Genomic DNA, 26,714 nt, shown 5'->3' on the forward strand with positions numbered 1-26,714 from the left:
TCTTCTTGGGCCTCAGTTTTCCAGGTGAAGGTGCTAAATGTCACTCAGAGTTATTACGACAAATACGAGATGGAGATCACACAAGTTATCAAACTGGGTAAGTCAATGCAATGGATGTGTGTCTTTTATGGTTATCTGCCTTTTTTTCAAAATAAAAGATTATCAGCTGATTCAAATCTCAGTAGTAGGATGCTACTACCTGAGATACTTAAAACAATGAAGAATTTTCAAACAAATAACATTGCAATAGACTAGTATGTAATGCAAATACCTTGTCAGATGGACACATATTGACACATAATTGACACGTATTTTAAGCTCTGTTATCTAGTTCAGCTATATATATTCTCTGAATCCCGTCCTCCTACCATCCAGGTTTGGAGTCTGGAGTTGAAGTGGGCCAGAAAAGGTTGTTCATGTCTCATGGAGGCTGCAGAGATGGACTCAGCCTGAAGCTGGGCTCCCAGTACCTCATCATCGGCCCCAAAGAGGACCAGTGGAACATTGATACTGACAGCAACAGGTACGAAGAGCAAGAAAAAAACAAATATACATGTCACAAAAAAATTATAAAACGATGCCAATTTTGGGAGGTCAGGTTTAATTTCAGCACAGTTATGCTCAGGTAATCACTGTTATCACATTCATATAAGCTACCAAAGTATGAGAAATTGGGATTCTTGCAGTCTATTTCACAAGAACTAGAAACTGAAACTAAGAAGTGCTTTTAAAGCCTTTATTCATTGTAAAAACTACAAACCTTACTAAGGTAACAAACTCTGGCTTAAAAAGGCTACTTTATTTTCATTTTATTGTTAGAAGAAGGAAACCCTAAAGATTCCAGCTTGCAATCAATCAAAAGGTTAAAAGGAATAGATACATTCAATTACACTGGTGATTTTAATAAACTGTTGTGAAAGATGCACCATAACCATTTGGAGACAAGGAGCAGAAACAGTCTTCTGATCTACACAACTTAAACAGAGTTTTTTATCCCTTTTTGCTCCTTATCTGTCAGACTCATCTACATGTTAGGAAAGAACACCTGGGTGGAACGCTGGCCTTCATCTGCAGAGTGCTCCAGCAATCCCAGCCTGCAGGCAAAATGCAAGGGCCTCAGTGATAATGCACATGAACTGTCCGTCAACGCCTGCAGCCTGTAGAGGGGTTTCGGCAGCAACTGCATACCATCCTCCTCCATTTTGTTGCAAAGATGGCAAATAACGGTGCACACAAAGATTCACTGATCACTGAGGACATAAAAGTGTGTTCATAAAATTTGTTTTCACTGTGGAAAAAAGAACTGAAAGTAGAGCTAGATATAGTGACACACCCATTGGGTTTTTTGTTTCTACTGTAAGGATATAATAAGAATGAGGAAGAACTAAATACATCTAGAAAAAAAAAGAGAAGTGCACTGAGCAGCCAAGGGTATTATAGCTTTTATATAATGGTTAAAATACAAAACAAAATAGTGAATGTTTCAGAATGTCTACTGTCTAACATGAGCTAAAATCAAATGCATTGTTAATAAAAGGGTTTAATTCAACAGCAAAAGTCATCATCTTCATCATCCTTTATGCAGAGCTCATACTTACTATTTATGTTTTATAAATGAAAAGGTCAGTTACATTTTTACAGTTGTCGTGCATGCAGCAAGTTCAAATGACTATTCATAATATTACATTGTTGTTAAAAGTGAAAAAAGTTCAAACATACCTAACATGACCCTGGAGGAGCCCAATTCCCTCCACATAACAATCAATTGTAGCGAGCTATCTATCTGCTGGGATTTAAACGAGTCATACAAAAACAGGGCAACTACTAATTTAAATACACTATAGGAAATATGCAATACATACAATAAAATGCTTCAGGCGTTTTACACACTGTGCAGATCCAATCTGTGATAAATAATTATCCAACAGAAATCATTTTAAATGTTTAAGTTTGTAAATTGGGCTTATAATGTACAGTTGTCTCAATGTTGCATTCTCTCATGACTGATCTGTCCGAAGATATATATTAAATACCTGCTTAAATTAACAAACTACTTGATATTAATACCAGGCTGGTATGCTGAACAGGTTTTGTTGATTGTGCAGTACAATGCATCTGAATCATCCCTAGCTGACGTCTGATCTCTAGTTTTGAAAGGGAACAAAATGAATTACATTTATTCTGCACACAAGATTTGAAATGATACAAACGGCAACAGTTATAATATTGTTTGAATAAAAATCATTAACTGTTTCAAGCAAATGCAATTTTGTTGTTGAAGGATAAAGGGAGACAAGCTGCTCACCTCAAAGCAGTACTGCAACTGGTAAATTTGACAGAAGCGTACTCAACGCCCTCGTCTTCGTCCTCCTCGTGTCTGAGGGTCTCAGCTAGTCCGATGTTGGAGTAGAGAGGATCTGTATGGTTCTTGGAGAACTGGAAACTGGCATAGTGAAGGTCATCCTGCCTGTCATCCAGCTGTGTCTGAGTGGTAGATATTGCATAAAGAATGATTATTCATTTTAGGGTTGTATGATTTTTACAGAAAGCCAAAAGCAACCAGAGACTTGTCCGCGATAGCAGTTCAGTCAGGACCACTTTTGTCAAAATATCTTATATCCAAGCAGAATTACATTTGGCGGTATGGCTCTGTTCTGGGACCTCCTTGTCCTTCCGCGTGCCTACGTGGAAAACCTTAAGGCAGGGAGAGCACACCTCCCTGCCCTTCCATGTGCATACATGGAAAAGTTTAAGACAAGGAGAGCGGCAGCAGAGACCCCCCCAGGGTACAGAACAGAGCAAGCATCAATGGCAATCAGAAAATGACATTGATTAATTAGAAACATAAAAAGGAGGAGCTGGGGTGGAGGTGGGTGCAAAAAGGCTTGTAGAGGAGCAGCAGAGATAGGCAGGCAGGCTAAAGCAGCTTAAATAAGGCGCCATGCATGATGTTTGCCAATTGGATGCTTGAGGAAATCAGGTGAGCTGTCAGCTGACTGTGTATGGTATCCAATGGGAAGCTTAGAGGAATCAGCTGATGTATGTTTATGACTAGCTGTGATCGTATGATATAGCTGTAACTGAAAGCTAAGCCTGACTTCGTGCCCTGCCTGAACTAACGCTATGCTCAATTGCTGTTACTGTTGTTGCACATGACTATGTAAAGTTCATAGACCAGCCAGAGCCCCCCTAAAATAATTCTGGGTTGTATAACTTCTTGTTTGTGATCCATACATTATTCACTGCTTATCTGGGTTTGATCACAGTGGTAGCCAGAGTAGCTAAGCAGAAGCCCAGATATCCTTTTACCCAGCCAAGTCCTGTGTTTCCTGGTTAATATGTTATCCCTCCAGTATGTTTTGGGTCTGCTCCAAGATCTCATCCCAGCTGTCTGTGCCCAAATTGGTACATACATAGAGAAAAGTCTGCTAACTGCTAACAATGTATGCTGAGGATTATTAAACATTGTTCCTGAAAGACACACACTGCAATAAAGTAGATGAAATTGGATCACGTCCAGGAAAAACAAACATTAATAACGCCTTTATGTTGTCGTGGATGACCAACATGACAAGCAACCACCAAAATACAAAAGGTTTGGAATGTATTGCAAAATACATGTCGTGAAAGATCAAAGAAGGGAAAGGATGATAGAGGGGAGGACATGATTTCTTTGTGAAAATGAGCCAGTGACCCAGATGGCGGCGTGCATGGACACAGTGGCCCCTCAGGGTCATACCATAGGACCGCGAGACACAATATTTCGTTCCTGTGTACTCTGTGTTCTGTATGTGGAAATGACAACGTTGAACCTTGAACCAGTCTGAAGTGACCTGTGAAAACAGAGTGAATTTCTTTTGCACTCTAATTGTCTAACTCTTCTTCCTCACCTGATCCCTGTTGTCTGGTCTCTCTTCAGGCTTCAGTGCTTGCTCGGAGACCCACTTTTTTCTGGTTAGGACAATTAAAAAAAAAAACCAGTGTTTCCACATTACTTTGGTGACTACAGTATTGCCATATTTTGACTTTAATAAACAATGATTTCACAAAAGTAAACTGCTTACCTAAACAATATGAAAAGAGAGAGGAGGATAAGAGCCAGGACAACAGCAGTGGTTGTTCCAGCAGCTGTAGATTTCCATGCTTCCAGGCAGTGGTGATAAAATGCCAACAATGACAATTAATTAGGCTGTTACAAGGTGTTTAGGCCCACTGGCCTCAAAGAGAGATTAGAAAATGACAGTACAAGGATCATGGCTGCCGTAAGACAAAAGTTGAGGTCTTCACTGGTCAAAAATATGTAATCTGATCAGGAACAGACCTTTGGAAAACCTTCCGGATCCTCAAAAGCCAATGTCATGTACACTATACAAGTTAAAACGCTGGCTTTTTAACTTTACTGTGACTCATAATCCATATGTATTTAGGCCCACATGTCTATATGTTTTCTAAAAGCTCAGCTTTCCTTGTCAACACTAAAACACATGGCAGGTGTTTTCAGATGTCTTCCCTCTGGAGACCATTCCAAATTTTTCATTATCCTCATCATCTTAGTCTGAATCTTCTTATCTTTGCTGCAGTATGTGTAAGTGACTGGAAACTTACCTGCAACAACAATCAGATGTAAGGTGGAGTTATGGCGTCCTCTTCTGTTCTGGGCCTCACAGTAATAATTCCCACTGTGTTCAGGTCTGAAGTCAGTGATGGTGAAGATCTGGCCTGATGCTTTTATTGAGTCTTCATTCTCCTTGTACCAGGTATAATTAGCTGCTGGGTTAGCATCACTGCTACAGGTCAGATTCACTGAACTGCCCTCCACTATCTCACCAGAGGGACTCACTGACACAGAGGGAGGCTTTGGACCATCTGGAGGATAATATATACAGAGAGACAATTCAATTACATTTGCACACTGTATGGTCTTTTTTCTCTCATGGAGTAAATTAAACGGACCAATTTTGTCCTTGGTTTTCCAGAAACAACAGGTTACTTCCTTAATGGAACAAATTAACCCACTAATTCATTCTTCTTAATTCATTGTTTGCCTAAGAGAATCACTAATACACTTACACTGGACATCTATAAATACAGACTTAGAGCCTAACTGGCCGTGTTGATTCTCAGACTTGCAGTGGTAGATCCCTCTGTCCTCAGAGCTGATGGAGGTGAAATGATGAATACCTTCTGTTCCTTGAAACAGTGTTTGGTTCTCCTTGTACCAGGTATAAGTAGCTGCTGGGTTAGCATCACTGCTACAGGTCAGAGTCACTGAACTGCCCTCCACTATCTCACCAGAGGGTCTCACTGACACAGAGGAGGTCTTTGGAGCATCTGGAAACGATTATTTAACATGAAGCCACACAAGAGGGTATTAAACTTCTAGAGCAGCAGCAGCTGCAACATTTGCTGTCAGAAAGATCCTTTTCAAGAAATGAAAACTAAAATAATTAAGCTGTATGTTGCTTTTCCAATATTGTGTTTCACTCACATTTCACATTAATAGAGATGTAATCAGATGTTCTCCTCCCCAGTTCATTCTCAGCTGTACAGTAATACTCTCCAGAGTCAGAGGACTGGATGGACCTGAAGAAAAGCTGTGGTTCTTTACTGAGAGGGTATAGGTATTGATTTCCATTCCTCTTGTACCAGGTATAAGTAGCTGCTGGGTTACCATCACTGCTACAGGTCAGAGTCACTGAACTGCCCTCCACTATCTCACCAGAGGGACTCACTGACACAGAGGGAACCCTCAGAACATCTGGAGGAGAAAACATTAATATACTTAATAAGTGAAGAAGCAAGTATTAGATGTAAAGTGAGTAGTGGAGGTTGATTCCCATGGGGAGCAACCCAGTTATGTTGGATAAAATGTCTTTGTTAGTTACACAGTGGAGCAAACTCACACACTGAGGGAGAGCCGTACGTCTCATGTCCTTTCAAAGCACAAGAGATGACATCTCCGGGATAAAACTGGTCTTTATAAAAAGAACTTTCCTCCTTGTTTTTTGCTCCGTTCTTGAACCAGACGTAGGAAAGACGACCAGCTGAACCACAGCTGCTGTAACACTGCAGCTCTGCATAGGTATGAGACTCATGGACTACTTTTGTGCTCACCTGCACCTGGAGAGCTGATGAGGAAGAAACCCATAAAGTCATTGGTTAACAGCAAAAAAACACACAATAAGCTTTACAGTTGTAAGCATCAGTAACTGAAATGATTAATCCCCCCCCCAAAAAAAATGGTAATGGGGTTCATACAAAAGCTGTCAGAATCATAAAACACTTATCACACAGTTGAAGTAATCTTCCTGATTAATTACAGAGCTAGCTAAAAAGAAAGTTGTTAACTATTTTTAATTATTAATAAAGTCACAACCTATAAACCCATTTAGGGACACCTATTAGAAAGTGGTAGAAAAAGCTTTTATTAAACTGTGCTGCTGTGATTATCAGTTTGTGTCCATCAGTACCTGTGACAGTCAGAGTTGTTCCAGGTAAAACACTGTTCCATTCAAAGCTTCCTGCTGTGAATTTGAAGCGATACTGGGCTGAATCGCTCTCTCTCAGGTCAGTGATTCTCAGAGTGGAGCGTCCTCTCTCTGTTTCAAGGACCTCAACACGATCTGCATACTGGAAGTCTTCACTGAGGTCCTCATGATGTGAGGGACTCTGCCACTGACGACTACGTTCAGGACTAAACCAGAATTTAGATGTGATATTTTTATGACTGTTATACGTGCAAGAAATGTCCACTGATGAGCCTTTGGAGGCACAGATGCTTCTGTTGGTGTAAGTCACTCTGTTGCAGGATTGATCAATGACGCCTAAAAAATAAAAAAAATGTTAATACATACAACGAAAGAGGCTGGTTGACAGATTGAGCAAGACAACGGAATTTCCGCAATGACTAAATGTTGGTTTAACACATTTATAGCCAACAGATCCATCCGAGGATTTTGTGATCCCCTAAAAAACGTAAATACACAATAATAAATCAGGTTATGTTATATATTGAAATGTAAGCTCATTCATTTTTTAATCCTCCAGTGCAAGTAAAAATGCAACATGTCTACAAATCTCATGATGAATAAGCAACATGATTTTTCTTAAATAAAAAATGTTGAGTCACCAGCTTTCACTGAAATACGAGCAAAATGATAACACAATGGGTTACAGGCTTTACCAGATGGCCATATGTTAGTGCAAGACTGTTCAGTAAACTCACACACTGAAGGGGAGGCAAAATCCTCACGTCCTTTGAGGGCACAGGAATAGCTGTCTGCAGGATAAAAGTTGCCTGAATAAGATGTTCCTTGACCCGGAATCATCTGTCCATTCTTGAACCAGGTGTAGGAGGAATGGTAAGGTATGTGGCAACTGCTGTGACACTCTGCCCAGGTATAATATGAAGACCTCCTCACTACCACCTGCAGATCTGGATCTTTAAAGAAATTATGTATTTGTTTTTTACTAGGATCATATGAACACAGAGTAAAAAATATTAAAATAACACATATGGTTCATATATACTTTATAAGTCATAAGTAGAGCATTAGTAACTTACAGTTTCCCAAAAATGTAAAGGGGTAAGTACACAAAATCATATTCTCAGTATCAGTAGTGAATGGCTATGATTATGTTTTATATAACATCAGTTTGTGTTCATCAGTACCTGTGACAGTCAGAGTTGTCCCAGGTAAAGTACTGTTCCATTCAAAGCTTCCTGCTGTGAATTTGAAGCGATACTGGCCTGAATCGCTCTCTCTCAGGTCAGTGATTCTCAGAGTGGAGCGTCCTCTCCACCGTTCAACGACCTGAACACGACTTTCACTGAGGTGCTCAGGCTGTGAGGGACTCTGCCACTGACGACTATGTTCAGGACTGAACCAGAATTTTGATATGATAGTTTGATGACTGTTGTACATGCACGTAATGTCCACTGTTAATCCTTTCAAGACACAAATGCTTTTCTGAAGGTACGTCACTCTGTTGCAGAATTGAACACGGACACCTGAAAGATAAAACCTTTCTTAAACCAGACTTTTACCACTACATCTTTCACTGCAGTAAGACATAGCACTTTGTATTGTTGAGTTACCAAGAACAGAAGTGATCCTGTAGAGCTCAATGCAAAAAAGATGGTGTTAATATAGATAGGGGAAGTGTGGTTCCCCATATTTAAAATACTTGCAGTTACTGACAGTACAATAGGCTAAATGTGCCACCAGATGCCTATCTATTAGTAGAAGACTGTGGAGTAAACTCACACACTGAGTGAGAAGGAAAATCCTCAAGTCCTTTAAGGGCACAGGAATAGCTTTCTGCAGGATTAGTGTAGTCTGAATAAGAAGATGTTCCTTCATGAATTTTCTGTCCATTCTTGTACCAGATGTAGGACATTTCATCAGGTAGACGACAATGGCCTTGACACTGGAGCTCTGACCAGGAATAACCCTGGTGGACTATTGATCTGATCACCTGTACCTGTAGACCTGGATTTGTGAAGAAGGAATAAAAATCTGATTCATATTCATACTAAAACACATTCACAATATTACTGTACATTTTTGCCCCTCGGGAACAATAAATGGTGAAAAGAATCTAATCTCAAAGTCATACTCTTACTCTTATCAATGATTCAGAGCTTTCAGTCACATCTGCTGGTCGTCATTCAGCAAGCAGAGCTGGATTAGGTGCCACTGACATAACCAAACTGTGAACTTTACGTCACATGACATCTGTGTTTATGTGAGGAGCATCACTTACAGCTGTCTGAACACCAGCACAAAACCAGTCCGAAGAAATATCAGAGGGGAATATATATGACAACTTGTTATGATGTGACCATTTAAGCCAAGAGTCAGACCTTTGAGCTTAGATTTTCTTAATCAAACATTCACAGTACCCTTGATCTTGAATATCTGGAGCAACATAAATATTAAATAAAAATGTTACCTGTGACAGACAAAGTGACTCCAGGTGAACCAGTATAACTCCCACGTGTCTGGTTTGTTATGAATCTGAACTGGTACTCAGCTGAGTCTCTCTCTCTCAGGTCTGTGATTCTCAGAGTGCAGTCATTGTTACCACAGATATACTGCACACGACCTGAATACTCTGGGTCTTTTCTTACATCCACAGTTTCATAACTATTTACTCTAAACCACATTGTTTTATCAACCACAACTTTAGCTGCAGGGTTCTTTACTGATGGGTATTTGTAGGTGCAGCTTATGTCCACTGTTGATCCCTTTGAGGCACAAATCGAACTAGAAGTGTAAATCACTCCCCAGTCTTTCTGACCCTGTACCACTGTAACACAAGAGGACAAAAACAACAATCAGATTGAAATGAATTATATTCAGCTCCCAGAGACCCAAATACACTTGTCAGGTTTGTTCATAGAACCACACACATGCACATTTACCTACATTTGAACCCTCAGCTACTCTGTCAATTAGGTAAATTAGATAAATCTTTACCAGCAGCCTTCTGGCTTCTTCAATTTATTTTATACCTACTTCCCTGTTCCCCTTTAATGGAACAAAAACCAAAAAAACACTTCTTCCTATTTCAAGTGAAAGGATACAGAAAGATGTTTCACGTGTGAAAAAATAACCAGATCTAAGGATCACAATAATAAAACCACTAACGCTAAAATGCAACAATCAAAAAAACAGAAGACACTTCTTGGGGTTTATTTAGAATATTGTCTTAATCCCACTTAAGGCCCTAAAATGTAAATGTGGACGTACATTACCTGGCATAGAGAGAAGGAAGACAACAAATCCACCCGCTGCTGCTGTTAAACTCATAACTGCTCCTCTCATCTCTCTGTGAGGCTTCAATTGCAATAAAACTCATAAGAAGGTAATTCATGTACATGTACTTCTGCGCTGTGTCTTGAACTGTGTGTTCCTCTTTGGTCAGGGGGTGTAAGCAGGAGACAGAAAGTAGGCTGTTAAAAAACACCAGACTTCCTTCCTTCCTTCAAATTATTACTATGCATAGTGAACCAGATGATAATATGACTTTGTTGTCATATCCATGTTGTTTTGCAAACTATAAGCTTTATGATTCATTCAGCATATGAAATAATGTTCGTCAGTTCTCTCAGCAGTAAATAACATCACTAAGGTCCTTAAGAGACTACAGAAAGTCTGAAACATTACTTTACACTTCAGTGCACAATGAGACACTCACTGACGCCATGGCTTAATAGTTGTACCGCATCAATAATGTCTTGCTCCCCGTAGAACATTATTTTAGGTTTTACATTTCAAAGAAGTTTATTCTGAATATTATGAATGAAGGATTTAAAAAAAACAAAAAAAAAACAGGTAGTTCAAATAGGCACTACACTTTGCAGCACAAACAGAAACCATTTGTATCTTCCACAGTGATGTGCTGGACTTTCAGTTCAACACATGCAGTTCTTCTACTTTGACAGACTTCTCCTGCTGGACTGAAACTCCAGTATGTTAATGCCCAGTCCATTGCTTCCTAACCTGTTTTCTTGCGACCCCTCAAAATGACGCAATATGTACCATCATCACAGTTTACGGTCTTCAGTCAGAAAATCAGCTGTGAGAATTTCAACCCATATTTGTATTAAAGCAAACCAGAACTAATACAGAACAGAACAAGGAAAAATATAAGCAGGAGATGGGACATAATAAAAAGTATAAAAAAGGAAGAAAGGTTAACAGTTTTAATGAGCTTTAACGGTAATGAAGTAGAAATAACTGGAAATAAAACAATTGCGATAATGCAACAGGTAAGAAAAAGTAGGGCAGAAAAATCATGTGGTGAAAATAAGACTATATACAGAATGCATGTTCCTCTCTAATACCACAATGTGCTTGAAAACAGCAAATTCAAATGAAATCAAAGGTCCAGTATGCAAGATATAGGGGGTTCTATTTGCAGAATATGGCAGAAATGGAATATACTATGCATAACAATGTTTTTATTAGAATATAATCACCTATATACCTATATACACCACATTACAATGTTAGCATGTTAACATTTGCTTGATAGCAAATAGGAATGTCATTAGTTTAACAGGTGCTTAGAAGTATTGGACTAATTAACATCTGGACGTGATTGTTAAGAACAAGTGAAAATGTTAAGGGATCACCAAAGTCATTTTAAGTTATCCTGTGGGTATATAAATGTCGTTACTGATGTGACTTAGTTAAAGTCAGGGGATCACCAACACAGTAGGACCACGAATGTGAGAACAAACATTTAAAGCACTCCACTGAGTCATTGTTGAGCTATTTCAGTCTGGACCAAAGTCGCAGACAAACGACTAACCAACTGTCCGATTAATTTTCCCATCTCCAGACCCATGCTGCTAGCATGGCCGAAAATGAAAAATAAAATAAAAAATGAACTAGAGATTTCTGTTGCATTAAACAGTTCTGTTGACTGTAGAGTACAGTGCAGATGGATCCGCATCAGTTTCTGGACCTCCAGTTCTAAGAAAAAATAAATAAATGAGGGGATCATGGATATATAGTACCAACTAATACAAATGTACAACTGTGATAGCAAACATGTAAAACAAACCAAGCAATTGCAACATAAAAGTGTAAAAATTTAATATTTAATCATCAATTCTACATAATACATTTTGAAGTTTTAGTGAGGATAATGTTCCCATGAGAAGAGCTCACCTGGGGTCAGTAATGGCACGGTTAAATTTGACGGCAGCGTACTCCACGACCTCTTCTTCTTCCTCTTTGTGTCTGCGGGGTCCAGCTGGTCTGATGTTGGCGTACACAGGATCTGCCTGGTTGTTGGAGAAGTGGACGCTGGCATAGTGAAGGTCATCCTGCTCCTCCTCCTGATTGGCTAGACACTGCAAAGACAAAATAGCTTTTACATTTCACATCTGTAGCAATGAACCTTTTAAAATATTTTTGAAAAAAGAATTTGGGGAGCTGAATATAGAAACTGGGGAGAGAGAGGGGAGAACACGCAGTAAAGAGCCACGAGTTGGGTTGGGGACTCAACCTTAATACATGGGGCACACCATGTGAGCAACAGGGGTAGTACGTGTTCTTGAGTCATTCATCCATCCATTATATTTGACTTATCCCTTGTCACAGTCATGTTGGCCAAGTAAGATAGCCAAGAAGCCCTTTTCACAGCCATGTCGTCCAGGTCCTTCTAGTTAACCTTAAGGCCTTCTCTGGGCCAGAAAAATATTTTACTCTTAGCCCCTTCCAGGCATTAGACCCCCTCAACCTTTTCCTAAGAATGAGCTAACACACTCTTAGAGGGAAGCTGAATTCACCCGCTTTCATTTATAAACCCATTCTACCCAGACTTTATGATCACAGGTGAGGGCTAGAATGGAGACTGACAGTAAACTGAGAGTTTCACCATCAGGCTCCAACCTAGTGATGATACAATGCTCCTTTTTATGCTTGCTTATGACTACAACCTCAACATAACAGAACATTTTCACTTGAAGCAGTAACTCATTCCTAACCAGATGAGGCAATCGAGCATTTGCCAGAAGACTACCATGAGTTGTTTAACTCTCCTTGCTCACCCTGTCTTCTGGTCTTTCTCCAGGCTCAGATGATCTCTTGGAGGTCCTTTTTTTTCTGGTTAGGAGAATTAATTGAAAACAAAAGGATAGATCATTTAGTTGCCAAACTAACTGCCAAAAACACTAACTATCAGATATTTAATGTAAACTGCTTAAGTAAAACTCATCCTCTCACCTTAACAGTAGGAAGACAGAGAGCCATATGATTACCAGGAAAACACCAAGGGCTGTTCCAATTACTGCTAATTTCCAGACTACTGGGGAAACTGTGATAAAATAGCACATTTAATTCAGGTGTTTAAGACCAATGGCCCCATAGAGGGATTTCACTTTTTATTTTTGTACATGTAAGAATCAAGAAGAAGACAGATTGTGTGGTAAAAACAGTCCTCCTGTGGGATCCCCAAGCTCCCTATGACCAACTGGGAGAATTAACCCATTAAGTATGTTCAAGGTCACCCTGATATAAACTTTATCCTTTAAATGAAAATGTGCATTGGTTTATCATTGAGATTGTCCATTGTGGAGCTCATAGAGTGAAGCAGTCTCACTCTTACTGTTTGAATCAGTAATTTTAACTTTCTCTCTCTGTGGTGGCACTACAACCAAACACAACTCAGACATATTGGTATTTTTAACCTTGAATTTCACTTTGCATATCTGTTTGGTATTTCAGTGCACACATAGCTTCACTCAAATGAGGAAGTGCAAAGCTCAGTAACTCAGATTTTTAATTTGCCTCAGCCCTTTTACAGAAACACAGCACCCATACAAACCAACATTTTGTTTTGCTTGTTGTGCTGGGAGGTCTGGGAACACATGGACATCAAGACCAAAAGAAATCTTGACAAAATTAGTCAAAATCCCTAATCCCTAATCATATGGTGCATTATAACATTTGATGTGTACAAGTGAATTGAAAAATGTACCTGCCACAATAGTCAAATACAAAGTGGAGTTATGGCGTCCTCTTCTGTTCTGGGCTTCACAGTAATAATTCCCACTGTGTTCAGGTCTGATGTCAGTGATGGTGAAGATCTGTCCTGATGCTTTTGGTGAGTCTTCATCCTCCTTGTACCAGTTATAAGTAGCTGCTGGGTTAGCATCACTGCTACAGGTCAGATTCACTGAACTGCCCTCCACTATCTCACCAGAGGGACTCACTGACACAGAGGGAACCCTCGGAGCATCTGTAGAGAGAGACCAAACAACAAGGTAATTTGTTTAGAAAGGCAAACGTTATCTTGTAAATCACATTTTAAATGTTGCATGTTTAAAAGTTGCTTGGAAAAGTACTTTGACCTTACTAAATATTTTTTATATCTTTTCTGTTATTGTAATAAAGAAAATATTATTAACACTGGCATGCATCCGAGTTTGGCAGTTTAAATGTTTATGTAAATGAGGTGTAAAGAGGAGCAATTTTATATACAATTCTAACCCTAACCACGATACAGGTCAGATTCCCTGAACTTCCCTCTGTAATCTTAAAAGAGGGACTCATTGGCACAGAGGGAGCCTTTGGAGCATCTCTATACGTGAATATAGATTATCATAATTAAAAAATAAATAAAAAATTAATGTGTAAAATCAGCAGAGTGCCACTTTAATAAAAAGCAAGGAGTGTGGCACATTTACTCTCTATAACCTGCATTTTACTCACATGTCACATTAATAGAGATGTATTCAGATGTCCTCTTCCCCAGCTCGTTCTCAGCTGTACAGTAATACTCTCCAGAGTCAGAGGACTGGATGAACCTGAAGACAAACTGTGGTTGTTTATTGAGAGGTATTTGGTTCTTCTTGTACCAGGTATAATTAGCTGCTGGGATAGCATCACTGCTACAGGTCAGATTCACTGAACTGCCCTCCATTATCTCACCAGAGGGAATCACTGACACAGAGGAAACCCTCGGACCATCTGGAGGAGAAACATAAACATACATTAGCTTTAAGATAAGAATGTTTGTATAATCCATATTCTCTTGTAATTGTCATTCGTTTATAAGATAATCATTAATTAAGGATTAAGAAAGTGAAACAGAATAAATTTTGTATGTTCTTTATATTTTATTATTTCATCTGTCCAGAGTGCTGATCCTGGAGCTGTTGTAACAGTTATTGTTATAGTTTCAGATGCTGTATTTCAAGTGCCTCACAGGTAAAACTGAATCTGACTAGTCATAGACTGTTAAGGAAACACCAGATCACATTAGTGAAAGAAGGAGAAGTAAACTCACACACTGAAGGAGAGCGGAAATGCTCATATCCTGACACAGCACAGGAATAGTTGTCTGCAGGATTCATTGGGTTTAGGTGAAAATACTTTTTTCCTTCAACTTTTTGTCCGTCCTTGTACCAGATGTAGGAATGATGATCAGACAGCTGACACGTGTTGTGACATGTCAGCTCTGTCCAGTTAGAATATTGGTTGACTGTTGATCTCCTCACATGTATCTGTAGCTGTGGATCTGTGATTAACAGACCAAAATATTATTTTAGAAGCAAATGTCAACCTCCGTGTGAACACATACTGATTTCCTTTATATTAAACACTGTGTTAAAATGTTACCTGTGACAGACAAAGTGACTCCAGGTAAACCAGTATATTTCCCACGTGTCTGGTTTGTTATGAATCTGAACTTGTACTCAGCTGAGTCGCTCTCTCTCAGGTCTGTGATTCTCAGAGTGCAGTTGTTGTTACCACAGATATACTGCACACGACCTGAATACCCGGAGTCTGTTTTTATATCCACATAGAGATTATTGCTCACTCTCGTGGACCAGAATATTTCCTCAACTGTAATATAACGGTCATCTATACTGGATGGGTGTCTGTAGGTGCAGCTTATGTCCACTGTTGATCCTTTTAAGGCACAGATCTGAGTAGAGGTGTAAGTCACTCCCCAGCCATCCTGACCCAGTTCCACTGTAAGACAAGAAAACATTAGAAACCACAGTCACATTCATAACATCATAAGACAGAGCTGAATATTTTAGTTTTATGACTTGACAGTTATCTATAAATCGGACAGCACACACGCCGGTTGTGTGGTTAGCTGCAAAATATAAGTATTGTCAACCGAATTACAGACACAGGCAGTCGTGGTACAGTAGCTAAAATGCTCCACCAGATAGCGGAAGATTGTGGAGTAAACTCACATAAAGGTTTTGAGCGGGAGTTCTCATATCCTTCTACAGCACAGGAATAGCTGTCTGTAGGATAAACAGAGACTGAAAATGAAGATGTTCCTCTCGAAGTGTTCTGTCCATTGTTGTACCAGACGTATTGAAGATGATCAGGTAGACGACAACTGCTGTGACACTTCAGATCTGCCCAGTTATCAGACTTGTAGACCAATAATCTGCTCACCTGCACCTGGAGATCTGAATATGTGAATAAGGAACAGAAGTCTTCATTTAAGACTGAACTGTCAACACACACACACACACACACACACACACACACACACACACGACACAAGTCACCTTCATAAGATGTTGAACACTTGGAATTAAATCTAAAATATTCTGATGAAAATGTTACCTGTGACATACAAAGTGACTCCAGGTGAACCAGTATATTTCCCTGTTGAAAGGTCTGTTATGAATCTGAACTTGTACTCAGCTGAGTCGCTCTCTCTCAGGTCTGTGATTCTCAGAGTGCAGTTGTTGTTACCACAGATATACTGCACACGACCTGAGTACTCTGGGTCTGTTCTTAGATCCACATGTACATCATTACTTGCTTTTATAAGCCAGAATGTTTCCTTAACTGTAATAACAGCGTTTTTGGATGGGTATCTGTAGGTGCAGCTTATGTCCACTGTTGATCCTTTTAAGGCACAGATCTCAGTAGAGGTGTAAGTCACTCCCCATTCATCCTGACCCTGTACCACTGTAACACAGAGCACATCAGGAGCCACAGTCACAATCATAACAGAACATGGAAATGTATAAGAATACATTTTTGAAAAAGATTTTGAAGTCAAAATTAAGACTCAGAATTTTAACTCAGTAAATCAAAAAAATCATGCCAACCCCAGGTTTTTCATATGTGAAGGATTAAATCTTTTTCAGGTCAGCATATATTCTAAAACTTTTAACATTCAATAAAAGGAAATATGATAGTGATAGTGATAGTGTCTTGCATTCTCTGGTACCAAAACATTTCCTTCTTTTCCTTCCAACTTTAAATGAATGAAAATGATGATGCAATTTTACATGTTCGCTATTGTAATAATATTTTATATTTACAATCTAATAAAATCCAAAATGGGCAGTTTCAGCAAAAAAAAAGAAAATTTTAAAATGAAAACATCCAACATCAATTTAAAAAGGTCCAGGGTAACCTGCTTGTTTCACAGACACTGTGGTTCAAGGTAGGGGAGGGTGAAGAGGAGTTGAATTCTGCAACTACACAACTAGATGCAACTCAAACCTACAAACTGGTCCTTTAAAGTAACATTATTCAATTGGTATTTCTTGTGATTTGGTGCCCCCTGTTTCAGAGTGTAATTCCCTTTTACACCACTGTTATGAATATGCTGTACATGTGCATTTGTTATGATTACATTTGTTTTGCTCAAAAACTAGCGAGCCGACAACTTTGCTAACCCAGCCAAACATCGAGCAACAACACAAGACATAGCAAGCCAGCTAGTCCTACAACAAGGAAGCCAGCTCAGTGTCTGTCTGGCTTTTAGTTGTTATTATGAAATAAAAAAAACTGCAGTGTGGGATTTACTCTTGTCCGGTCACTCTTTTTCTCTTCTTAGCTACCTCCGACAATGTCCTTTTCGATCTCTTTGCCTCTGCCATAATGTCCGTAGAGGCTGCTGAGCCCAGTTACATTGATAGCATCCCCTGCAGCAGCGGGCCTGAAAACCTCCTCCCAGTGGTTCAAGGCTCCAGTGCTAGAGGACCAAATACAAACACTCCCAAGTCCGGACACAGCTAAATAAGCTCACTACCTAATTGTATATCTGTAAAATTGTCAGTGTGGTGTGTGACTTAGTGACGGCTGCAGAGTGGCAATGACAGAGGCTCCATTCACCCTATTACAAATCAGCAAAATTATTTTGAAGCTATTAATAATAGGTATATAAGAAGTGTGAGTGCATGAGACCTCAGTCTTAAAGATGAAGGAGCAAAACAGCTCCCGTTCATTTGCATCAGCCCCCCCCAAAAAATGCTACTTCCTTATCAAGTGTCTGCAGCTGGAGGCGAGTAGGCTTCCACTCAACCGAGACGTTTTGTGCATCACTGAGGATGAATCACTCAATATCACAGTGCATCAAATAATGTATTTTCCCTTCCTGTTACCCTGAGGGTACACAACACTTACATTTACAGTATCTGGGTAAATGCACAGGGAGATTGTATGTGAAAATTCAACAATCCGGATTCACACAAGGAAAGTATTAAGATGTCCAACAGTGAACGTTTGGTGTTGCAGTCAAGCGTTTAAAGTAGGTAAGTATTACACTGCATCACTTCACAGGTCAAATCTCGGAACATAGTGGTCTGAAAATGAAGTTCTTTCTTAATTTTTCTCTAAGTGTAAATAGCTTTAACATAAATGTACAGTACCTGATGCAGTGAGGAGAAGGACGACAAATCCACTCATTGTTGCAATGAAACTCATAGCTGCTCGTCTCTCTCTGTGACTTCAGAGTCAGTAAAAGATGTATGTATGTAAATAATGTAAAACAAGTCAAGTAAAACAGTCACATCAAAAACTCTCCTACCAAATGTGGAAGGGGGTTGTCTTGACAGATGACCTCTCCATTTGGTCTGGAAGAAGTAGACAGAAGTCAACTTGTTAAAAATAAACCCATCTTCCTTCCTCTTTACATTATTTACATGCATGATGAGCTGAATGCCAGACAAATTAATTTGTTTCGTTACGTGCGTGAATCGTAATATGTAAGACATTTCTGCACTACTTACACAAGAAAGACTATTTAAAAAGAGACCTTTTTTAAGTGCGGTCACAGTTTACAGTCTGTCACTGGTGCTCAACTAAACAGGTGCAGTGACACAAATGTGACAGATAGTTTGATGTATCGCTTCACAGCTCTGATGCATGCTGACAGACTAACATCTGCCTTCATACCATGAATAACAGTCCAAAAAGTGTCCTCTACCACATTCAAAGAGGATAGCAGTGCAAAGGCTGTAGTATAAGTGTTTTTTGTCACGACAAGAACAGGACTGCAGCTGTGGTTAGAGATTTTTCAACTGTGGTCTCTCTTCCACTTCCTCATTTACTTACAGGCAAGTGTTTTTCTTTTGATTTATCACTTGCAGTTGCAGTTTCAATGACAGGCCGAGACTATTTTCATTACAAACAGACGTTGGTGATATCCAACATTCCTTTGTAAGGAAAATAGTAGATAGTAGATATCACTTTAACTACTCCTTCTGAACTAAAAGTGGGGCCGCACTCATGAAACATATTAAGGGCCGTTGTCTTTGCTCCTAACAATATGTGAGGCATGTGGGTGCTATAAAACTCTTAGGTTTAAGTATTTTTGCTTAAAAAGTAGCTCCAAAGTCTGAGAGGGAATGCGTCCCTTGTTGTGCGAAGAACTACTTGTTGGTTTTGGGACGTTTGGAACGAAGAAAAGTTGTTAGAAACAAATTCAAAGATAAAAGGTCACTGGTGGACGTAAAAAGTATGTTACACAAGTTATATTTACATTATAATTTAATGCATGGAGTCAGGAAATACTTTACATATTCTTTAAAGCTGACCCATGCAGAGTATTGAGTCTCAATCGTCCTCTATCGTTCTCCATCGTACATTCTTGATGGGAACCATCCTGAGAAATATATTTTAACAAGCGTTCACTTGCAATAGCTGCCATGCATTCACATATTAATGCATTCACACCCACAACCTCACACACCCTTGACCTCCATGGCAAATTTCACCTTATAGACAGAAAGATGTGGTGGCAATACATATGGGGGGCTTATCTCAGGATAACTGATGCTGACATTCTCAAAGGATGTTTTATCATATATTCTTCTTCCTCTTTTTCACTTTCATCATCTTCTTGTATTCCCACACATGTTTACAACAACCGCTTCATGAGTTATGAAAGGGGATGAGGCAAAAAGCTGGGTGTGTATGTCTGGTTATGTTATGTAATTCTCTTTCGCTGCCACTGGCTCATGACCAACCTTTCTACAAAGTCTTCTGCAAGTCTGTGAATTCATTCATTCATTACTTTTTTGCCACTACCATTATAAACTTAGACTTAAATTTAAACATACAAACACACACTTGACCTCTATGCTATACATTAGTTTCCTAAGAAGTGCAGACATGCTTAACAATCATATTTATTTAATAAACAATGAAAAGGACCATAATACTAAATATCTCCTCAAAAACAACTGAAAAACACAAAAGGTCTGATGGCTAGCCAAAATAAGAAAATAAGAGAATCCACTCAATCCACTTTTTTCTTCCGACCCGAGGCCTAAACAAAAGGAACTAAACCTAGCTTACAGAAATAAAGCTACAAAACTAAACTTGTTCCATCAGAAATTAAAGAAACAACAAAACAAAATTAAGTCTACTTCATTACAACTCTCGTCATAACTGCAGCTGATCAGGGCCCAAGTCCCTGCCCCCTCTTTAATGGTTGCCCCTCTAGATGAACCTCAGAGGAAAAACAGGACAGCATTAGTAAGAAGAATAGTTGGTTTTAAAAAACACCTGAATGTGCAACTTTGAAAATGAATAGTCTATATCTGTAGGCCTAAATAAAGTGGAACCAAAAATTTCCCAAGAAATAAACTATGAATACAATGCATGTTGAGCTCATCAGATGTTGTTGACTGTGCTGTACAATGCAGCTGAATCTCCAGTTTCCTGACTTCTGGATCTGATAAAAAAAAAAAAAAATGAAATAATTACCATCGTATCCCAACAATAATTATTAAAACAATGCTGGAAATGCAAAAGCAATGAATTGATTTCACAGTAATGTCATTTTAATATAGCAGTGAGGATAATGTTCCTGTGTGAAGAGCTGCTCACCCCGGGGCAGTACTGGCCCTATCAAAGCTGACAGCAGCGTACTCAATGACTTCTTGTTGCTCCATGTGTCTGAGGGGCCGAGCTGCTCTGATGTTGGAGTAGAGAGGATCTGCCTGGTTGTTGGATAAGCGGATGCTGGCGTACTGAAGGTCCTCCTGCTCCTCCGGCTGTCCCTGATCAGGCAGACAAAATAAATGACTTTCAGCTCCACATTTTACATGAGCAGGTCTTTCATTTGAATTGGCTATTCTTCTCGACAATTGCAAATGGCCAAATGAATGTAATGTGGTAAAGATGGAACAAATACCTCTACTTCACCAACATGTTGCTGTATGAAAGAAAAGAGTTATAGGTAAATAAATGAACAAGGAAAGCATAAAACCTCTGGATGTACAAGGTTAGTCACATTCAAGAGGAGAATCAAAGTGTGATAGAAATGAATTTGCCTGAAGAAGGAAGAAGACAGTGAGTGACTCAGCAGTATGAATGAACAGCAACCAGAATGGGTTTTCTTTTCTTCTAGAATAATATACGTAACTATTCTCAGCTGTTCCCTGTTGTCTGCTCTCTCTTCAGGATCAGAAGGTTCCTTGGAAGCCCTCTTTTTTCTGGTTAGGAGAATTAAAAAATGATTGAATGTTTTAATTCTGACAAACTGACTTTCAATGATTTAACAAACTGATTCAGTGAAACAGAACTGTTCACCTGATCCACAGGAAGACAGACAGGGAAATGATAGCCAGGAGAACAACAGAGATTGTTCCAGCAGCTGCTAATTTCCCTCCTGCTCCCTTAGCTCCTGCAAAATGGTGCTCAAAAGAAAAGAGAGTTAATTAGGGTGTTACAATATGTTTAGAACAATTCCACAGAGCTAAATGTCTTGGTTGTACCTGAAGCCTTTCATCTGAATGTTACTAAAGGACATAAAAAAAGCCCTTACATCAATTGTATCATATTGTGATATACTGACATTCAGTGTGTAGTACAAGTTATGGCAGGCCGAAGCTCGCTAACCTTAGGATCTGACATTAAAGTGACATTGACAAAAAGGGATTGATATAGATGGATGGTGCATTATATCACATGCTGTTTTATGACTTCTGGTACAGAATGTGTGCAGGTGAATGAGGATAACTTACCTGCTACAACAATCAGATGTAAGGTGGAGTTATGGCGTCCTCTTCTGTTCTGGGCTTCACAGTAATAATTCCCGCTGTGTTCAGGTCTGAAGTCAGTGATGGTGAAGATCTGTCCTGATGCTTTTGGTGAGTCTTCATCCTCCTTGTACCAGGTATAATTAGCTGCTGGGTTAGCATCACTGCTACAGGTCAGATTCACTGAACTGCCCTCCACTATCTCACCAGAGGGACTCACTGACACAGAGGGAACCCTCGGAGCATCTGGAGATGGGAAATAAAAACAAATTAGGACAGATTTCTTTGGTGGTACATGTTGTGTTGAAAGGAGTAATAGTGTGGAAGCATCTGAAAGTATACAGGTTGTTTTGTGTGTTTGTAAAATGTTTTGAAAATCATCTACTGTATGTTGCTTTTTAGATAGGCAGTTTGACTCACATTTCACATTAATAGAGATAAATGCAGATGTTCTCCCCAGCTCGTTCTCAGCTGTACAGTAATACTCTCCAGAGTCAGAGGACTGGATGGACCTGAAGACATGCTGTGGTTCTTTACTAGGAAGTTCAAGATATCGATGCCCATTCCTCTTGTACCAGGTATAAGTAGCTTCTGGGTTAGCATCACTGCTACAGGTCAGATTCACTGAACTGCCCTCCACTATCTCACCAGAGGGACTCACTGACACAGAGGGAACCCTCGGAGCATCTGGAGGAGAAAACATGAACGCATTTAAGATTTAATTCCAATTTATGTGCCCTATGTTTGCAAACATACAACATACCGCACTGTATTCAAAGTTGGCATAGTTTATTCACTTTTCATTGGTTCAATGTTTGTGATACCCACTGACAGATGTAAAGGGTGACCATGAGATTGATTTATGAAAAACATCCACTAGACAGTGACGATAGTAGAAATGCAAAACTTAAAAACAAACAAAAAAATTCAAACCTAAAGCAAATTAACATCACACACATAAAGACTCAAAATGCCCCACAAGCTACAGCACAAAACCAGATGTTAGTGGACCTGTAAGTAAACTCACACAATGGAGGAGAGGGGAACTTCTCATGTCCTTCTACAGCACAGGAATAGCTGTCTGCACAACTAGCATTGTTTGAATAAAAATAAGATGTGTCTCCCTGAATCTTCTGTCCATTCTTGTACCAGACGTAGTGAAGATGATCAGGTAGACGACAACTGCTGTGACACTTCAGCTCTGCACAATTATGAGACTCGTAGACCAATAATCTGCTCACCTGCACCTGGAGATCTGAATATGTGAATAAGGAACAGAAGTCTTCATTTTAGACTGAACTGTCAACATACACACACACACACACAAAATAACATTTGGAACTACATTACATATATACTGTATGTATACAATTAAATATTCATATGAAAATGTTACCTGTGACAGACAAAGTGATTCCATGTCGACCAAAATACCTCCCACCTGGTTGGTTTGTTATGAATCTGAACTTGTACTCAGCTGAGTCGCTCTCTCTCAGGTCTGTGATCCTCAGAGTGCAGTCGTTGTTACCACAGATATACTGCACACGACCTGAATACTCTGGGTCTGTTTTTATATCCACATAGAGATTATTACTCGCTCTTGTAAACCAGACTTTTTTCTCAACTTTGGTATTACGGCCTTTTATCCTGGATGGGTATATGTAGGTGCAGCTTATGTCCACTGTTGATCCTTTTAAGGCACAGATCTCAGTAGAGGTGTAAGTCACTCCCCAGTCATTCTCACACTGTACTACTGTAACACAGAGCACATAAGGAGCCACAATCACAATTAATAACTTCAGTTGATTAGACAAAGTTGATCATATAACCAATAGGATTTATTGCACTGGTTTTCAAACCATCCTACGTACAAGCTCCCTCTAGTGGTAAGCAGAGGAATCAGAAATGTATTTTTTAAATGAAATTCACTGAATAAAAAAACATATCCTATAAAATACTGAAACTATTAGATAACTAAAACACAAGTTCAAATAAGTTTTGCATTTCCTGTTATATATATATATATATATATATATATATATATATATATATTTTAAACAGTAACTAAAGTGCAAGAGAGGAAGAAAGTCTGAAAAACATAAACAAAAAGACACAGGCCAACAATTCAAGATCATCCTAATATCCATTTCAACTGACACAAAAATAAACAACAGAACAAAAAATGTGCCACAATTGTACACAAAACTGATGTTTCAAACTGTGGGAAGTTTGAACTGCACATAAATCTGATCCACATTTTCCCAGATTCCCCTCTTTTAAAGCAGTGAATGTAACTGTAGATATACAGTACCTGACACAGAGAGAAGGAAGACAACAAATCCACTCGCTGCTGCACTTAAACTCATAGCTGCTCCTCTCATCTCTCTGTGAGGCTTCAGAGACAATAAAACATGTCAGCAGGTAAAATAATAATGTACACAGGAGGTAAACAGTATTAGTCACATCAATAAACAGTTCTACTTACACTGAAGAAGGACGTCGTCTTTAAATCTGTCTTTCCTCTGTGATCTGGAAGCAGAAGACGGATGTCATGTTGCCATACCACTGGATTTCCTTCCTCTTTAACGTGCATGATGAGCCAAATGCCAGTAAACAGGTTGTGTTGCTAATGTGACCTCTTCCACTCCACAGCTCCCTAACATAGAACCATTTGTTTTTTTAGGGGATAAAGGAGGGTTTTAAAGGGAGATAGTAGGTCAGCATTATATTCCACATATAACACCCGACTAAACTATAAATATAAATACAGGTGAACTTCTATGACGAAGCCAACAGTCCACGACTCAACAGGTGAACTCCCACTGCACCAGCTGCTCCTGTGATAGGAGGCCAACAGCAGCTGAAGCACTAAAACAAGATGGAAGTGGACATTCGCACTATACTCAGTGTGCTGAAATACAACAAGTATGTAAAAATAAACAATGAAAAAACAAGGTGAACAACAACCAGCCCTGTGTCTGTGAACTGAATGCAGCGTGTTTCATAAAAACTCAATACCTACATTACCCTAACAATCAACTAATCCTAATTAAAACACAAAGAGTTTGTTTCATTTACCAAGGAAGCATGTGCACAGAGAGTGACCACAAGAGTGAATCTGACACATCTGTACTATCATGAGCACAGGAAGCACATGTGCTCACACATACAGAGCTGAGGTTGGCCAAATTGTGCCTGGGTCCTAACACATGCCCCAAAGACTTTAAAAATCTTTCTTTTGCTTGGGAGTGAGCACAGTTTAAAGAGGACACAAAAACACGACAAAAGTGAGAGTTGGTTTGATGTATCTGTGACATTTAACATGTTAAGACAGTGAAAACTGCCTTTATCCCAGTGTCAGTTCTAAGTGATGTTCGGCAGCAGCAGGGGATGCAAAAAGTGACATGCTGAGCACAGTGTTTGTTTAAGTATTGACGATTATGTAAAAAGTACGATTGCACTTTATATATTTATATTCATAACTCTAGATACACACAAGTATATTATATTATATGTTTAATATTTTCTTCATCCCACTCAAGGCTGCTATGAATAAGTCTGCTAAATGCTGTACGAGAGAGAAGGAAGACAAATGAAACAAACCTGCTGCTGTTCACAATTCAGAACTGCTGTTCCCGTCTCTGTGTGTTTCCAATGACAATAAAACACAGACTGTAAAAAGATCATTAATGCACACAAGATATATATTAGTCTCATCAAACACTTGTACGTACAATGCACAGAGAGTCTTGAACTACAACGTTCCTCTGTGGTCAGGAGGTGTAAGCAGGAGACAGAAAGTAGGCAGTTAAAATACACCAGGTTTCCTTCCTCTTCACATTATTACTATGCCTTGTGAATGTGATGTCACTAAATGACCAAGAATAGAACTTGTTTGTTGTTTTGCGGCCTACATAGCAACTTCATAATGTCATCTATATGAGACAGAATGAGAGAGAGTTTTGTGGCCTACTGGGATCAAACCTGTATCCACGGCACCTCACTAACACTATCTAAAAAGAATATTATTTTTCATGTCTTCCTTTCTGTAAATGCAGGTACAATTCAGTAAAAGTCTGTTCTGTCTATCCTCTCAGCAATGAAGAATGTAACTAAGTTTTGCAGGGACTCTGGAAAGTGTGAAACATCACTTCAGACTTCAGTGCCTGATGTGACACCTATAGTGCCATCAAGGGGGGTGCCGAGGATGTGCAAACTTTATGTGTGATCCCCAGCTCGTTGACATTCATGTGCATAGATCATGGTCACACACACACACACACACACACACACACACACACACAGCTATTCTAGGTGTACTGAATGTGTTATCTCGGTGCAACAAGTAGACTAACTGTTAAAAAGAGTTTCAACAAACTGAAGCCATCCCAATGATCTTTGAGCAACAATTGTCCTCCTAAAATGAACAAAATAAAATTCCAGATTGGTCATGCCACAGGCGGCCATCTTTCTTTACACAATGACCAAATTAAAGCCAACTCCCTTGGATATTAAGCTCTTTTTCCACGTGCTGTGTTCCCTCCTGCCTTAAGCATGCAGTAGTGCACCCACTTATTAAGACACCGAGCCTTGACCCTACTGATCATAAACACTTTAGACCCATTTCTAAATTCACTGTTCAGTTTCCGGGCCGTCTGTGTTCACACTGTGCTCAGCTTAGCTACAGTTAACAAGCCAGCTGCATGCTTTAGCAACAATAAAGCTAAGGGTATCTGTCCACCAGTAGACAAATCACCAAATTCAGTGCTCCGTGTCACTAGTTTCCTGGTTTCATCTAAAATAAGTTAATAAAATGAGGCAGTGCAGGTTTATGTCTGTATTTACAGATTTGTCCACACATGTTCAGATTTAAAGATTTGTCTCCACATTTACAAATCCCAATAAAAGTGCAAATCAGATTTCAACAATGTTTAGG

The 26,714-nt window shown here is 39.3% G+C and overlaps 2 protein-coding genes across 2 annotated transcripts in view; one reads left to right on the top strand and one right to left on the bottom strand.

Moving 5' to 3' along the window:
* LOC127354096 (venom factor-like) overlaps positions 1-1,557 on the top strand; it is a 25,362-nt gene extending 23,805 nt beyond the window's left edge. Inside the window, exons 42-44 of the mRNA XM_051383749.1 lie at positions 17-97; positions 376-523; positions 1,019-1,557. Coding sequence (XP_051239709.1) covers positions 17-97; positions 376-523; positions 1,019-1,163 — 374 coding nt within the window. The 3' untranslated portion in view covers positions 1,164-1,557. The remainder of the gene's footprint in view (positions 1-16; positions 98-375; positions 524-1,018) is intronic.
* LOC127355284 (uncharacterized) lies at positions 1,427-25,396 on the bottom strand. Its single transcript, XM_051386001.1, has 30 exons — positions 25,382-25,396; positions 24,264-24,434; positions 24,090-24,171; positions 23,175-23,531; positions 22,806-23,033; positions 22,199-22,465; positions 21,764-22,024; positions 21,330-21,423; positions 21,163-21,232; positions 20,932-20,952; positions 20,625-20,797; positions 19,310-19,501; positions 18,319-18,364; positions 18,161-18,237; positions 17,351-17,484; positions 16,116-16,466; positions 15,731-15,955; positions 15,141-15,497; positions 8,268-8,492; positions 7,673-8,011; positions 7,226-7,441; positions 6,471-6,824; positions 5,904-6,128; positions 5,489-5,758; positions 5,071-5,331; positions 4,606-4,866; positions 4,065-4,143; positions 3,891-3,951; positions 2,306-2,484; positions 1,427-2,144 (listed from the first exon to the last, which is right to left on the bottom strand). Exons 2-30 carry the CDS (start codon positions 24,369-24,371, stop codon positions 2,051-2,053), a joined length of 5,607 nt encoding a protein of 1,868 aa, XP_051241961.1. The 5' UTR covers positions 24,372-24,434; positions 25,382-25,396; the 3' UTR covers positions 1,427-2,050.
* Positions 25,397-26,714: the final 1,318 nt, after the last annotated feature.

The sequence above is a fragment of the Dicentrarchus labrax genome, unplaced genomic scaffold (assembly GCF_905237075.1).
Source record: "Dicentrarchus labrax unplaced genomic scaffold, dlabrax2021, whole genome shotgun sequence".
In the NCBI taxonomy this organism is placed as follows: Eukaryota; Metazoa; Chordata; class Actinopteri; family Moronidae; genus Dicentrarchus; species Dicentrarchus labrax.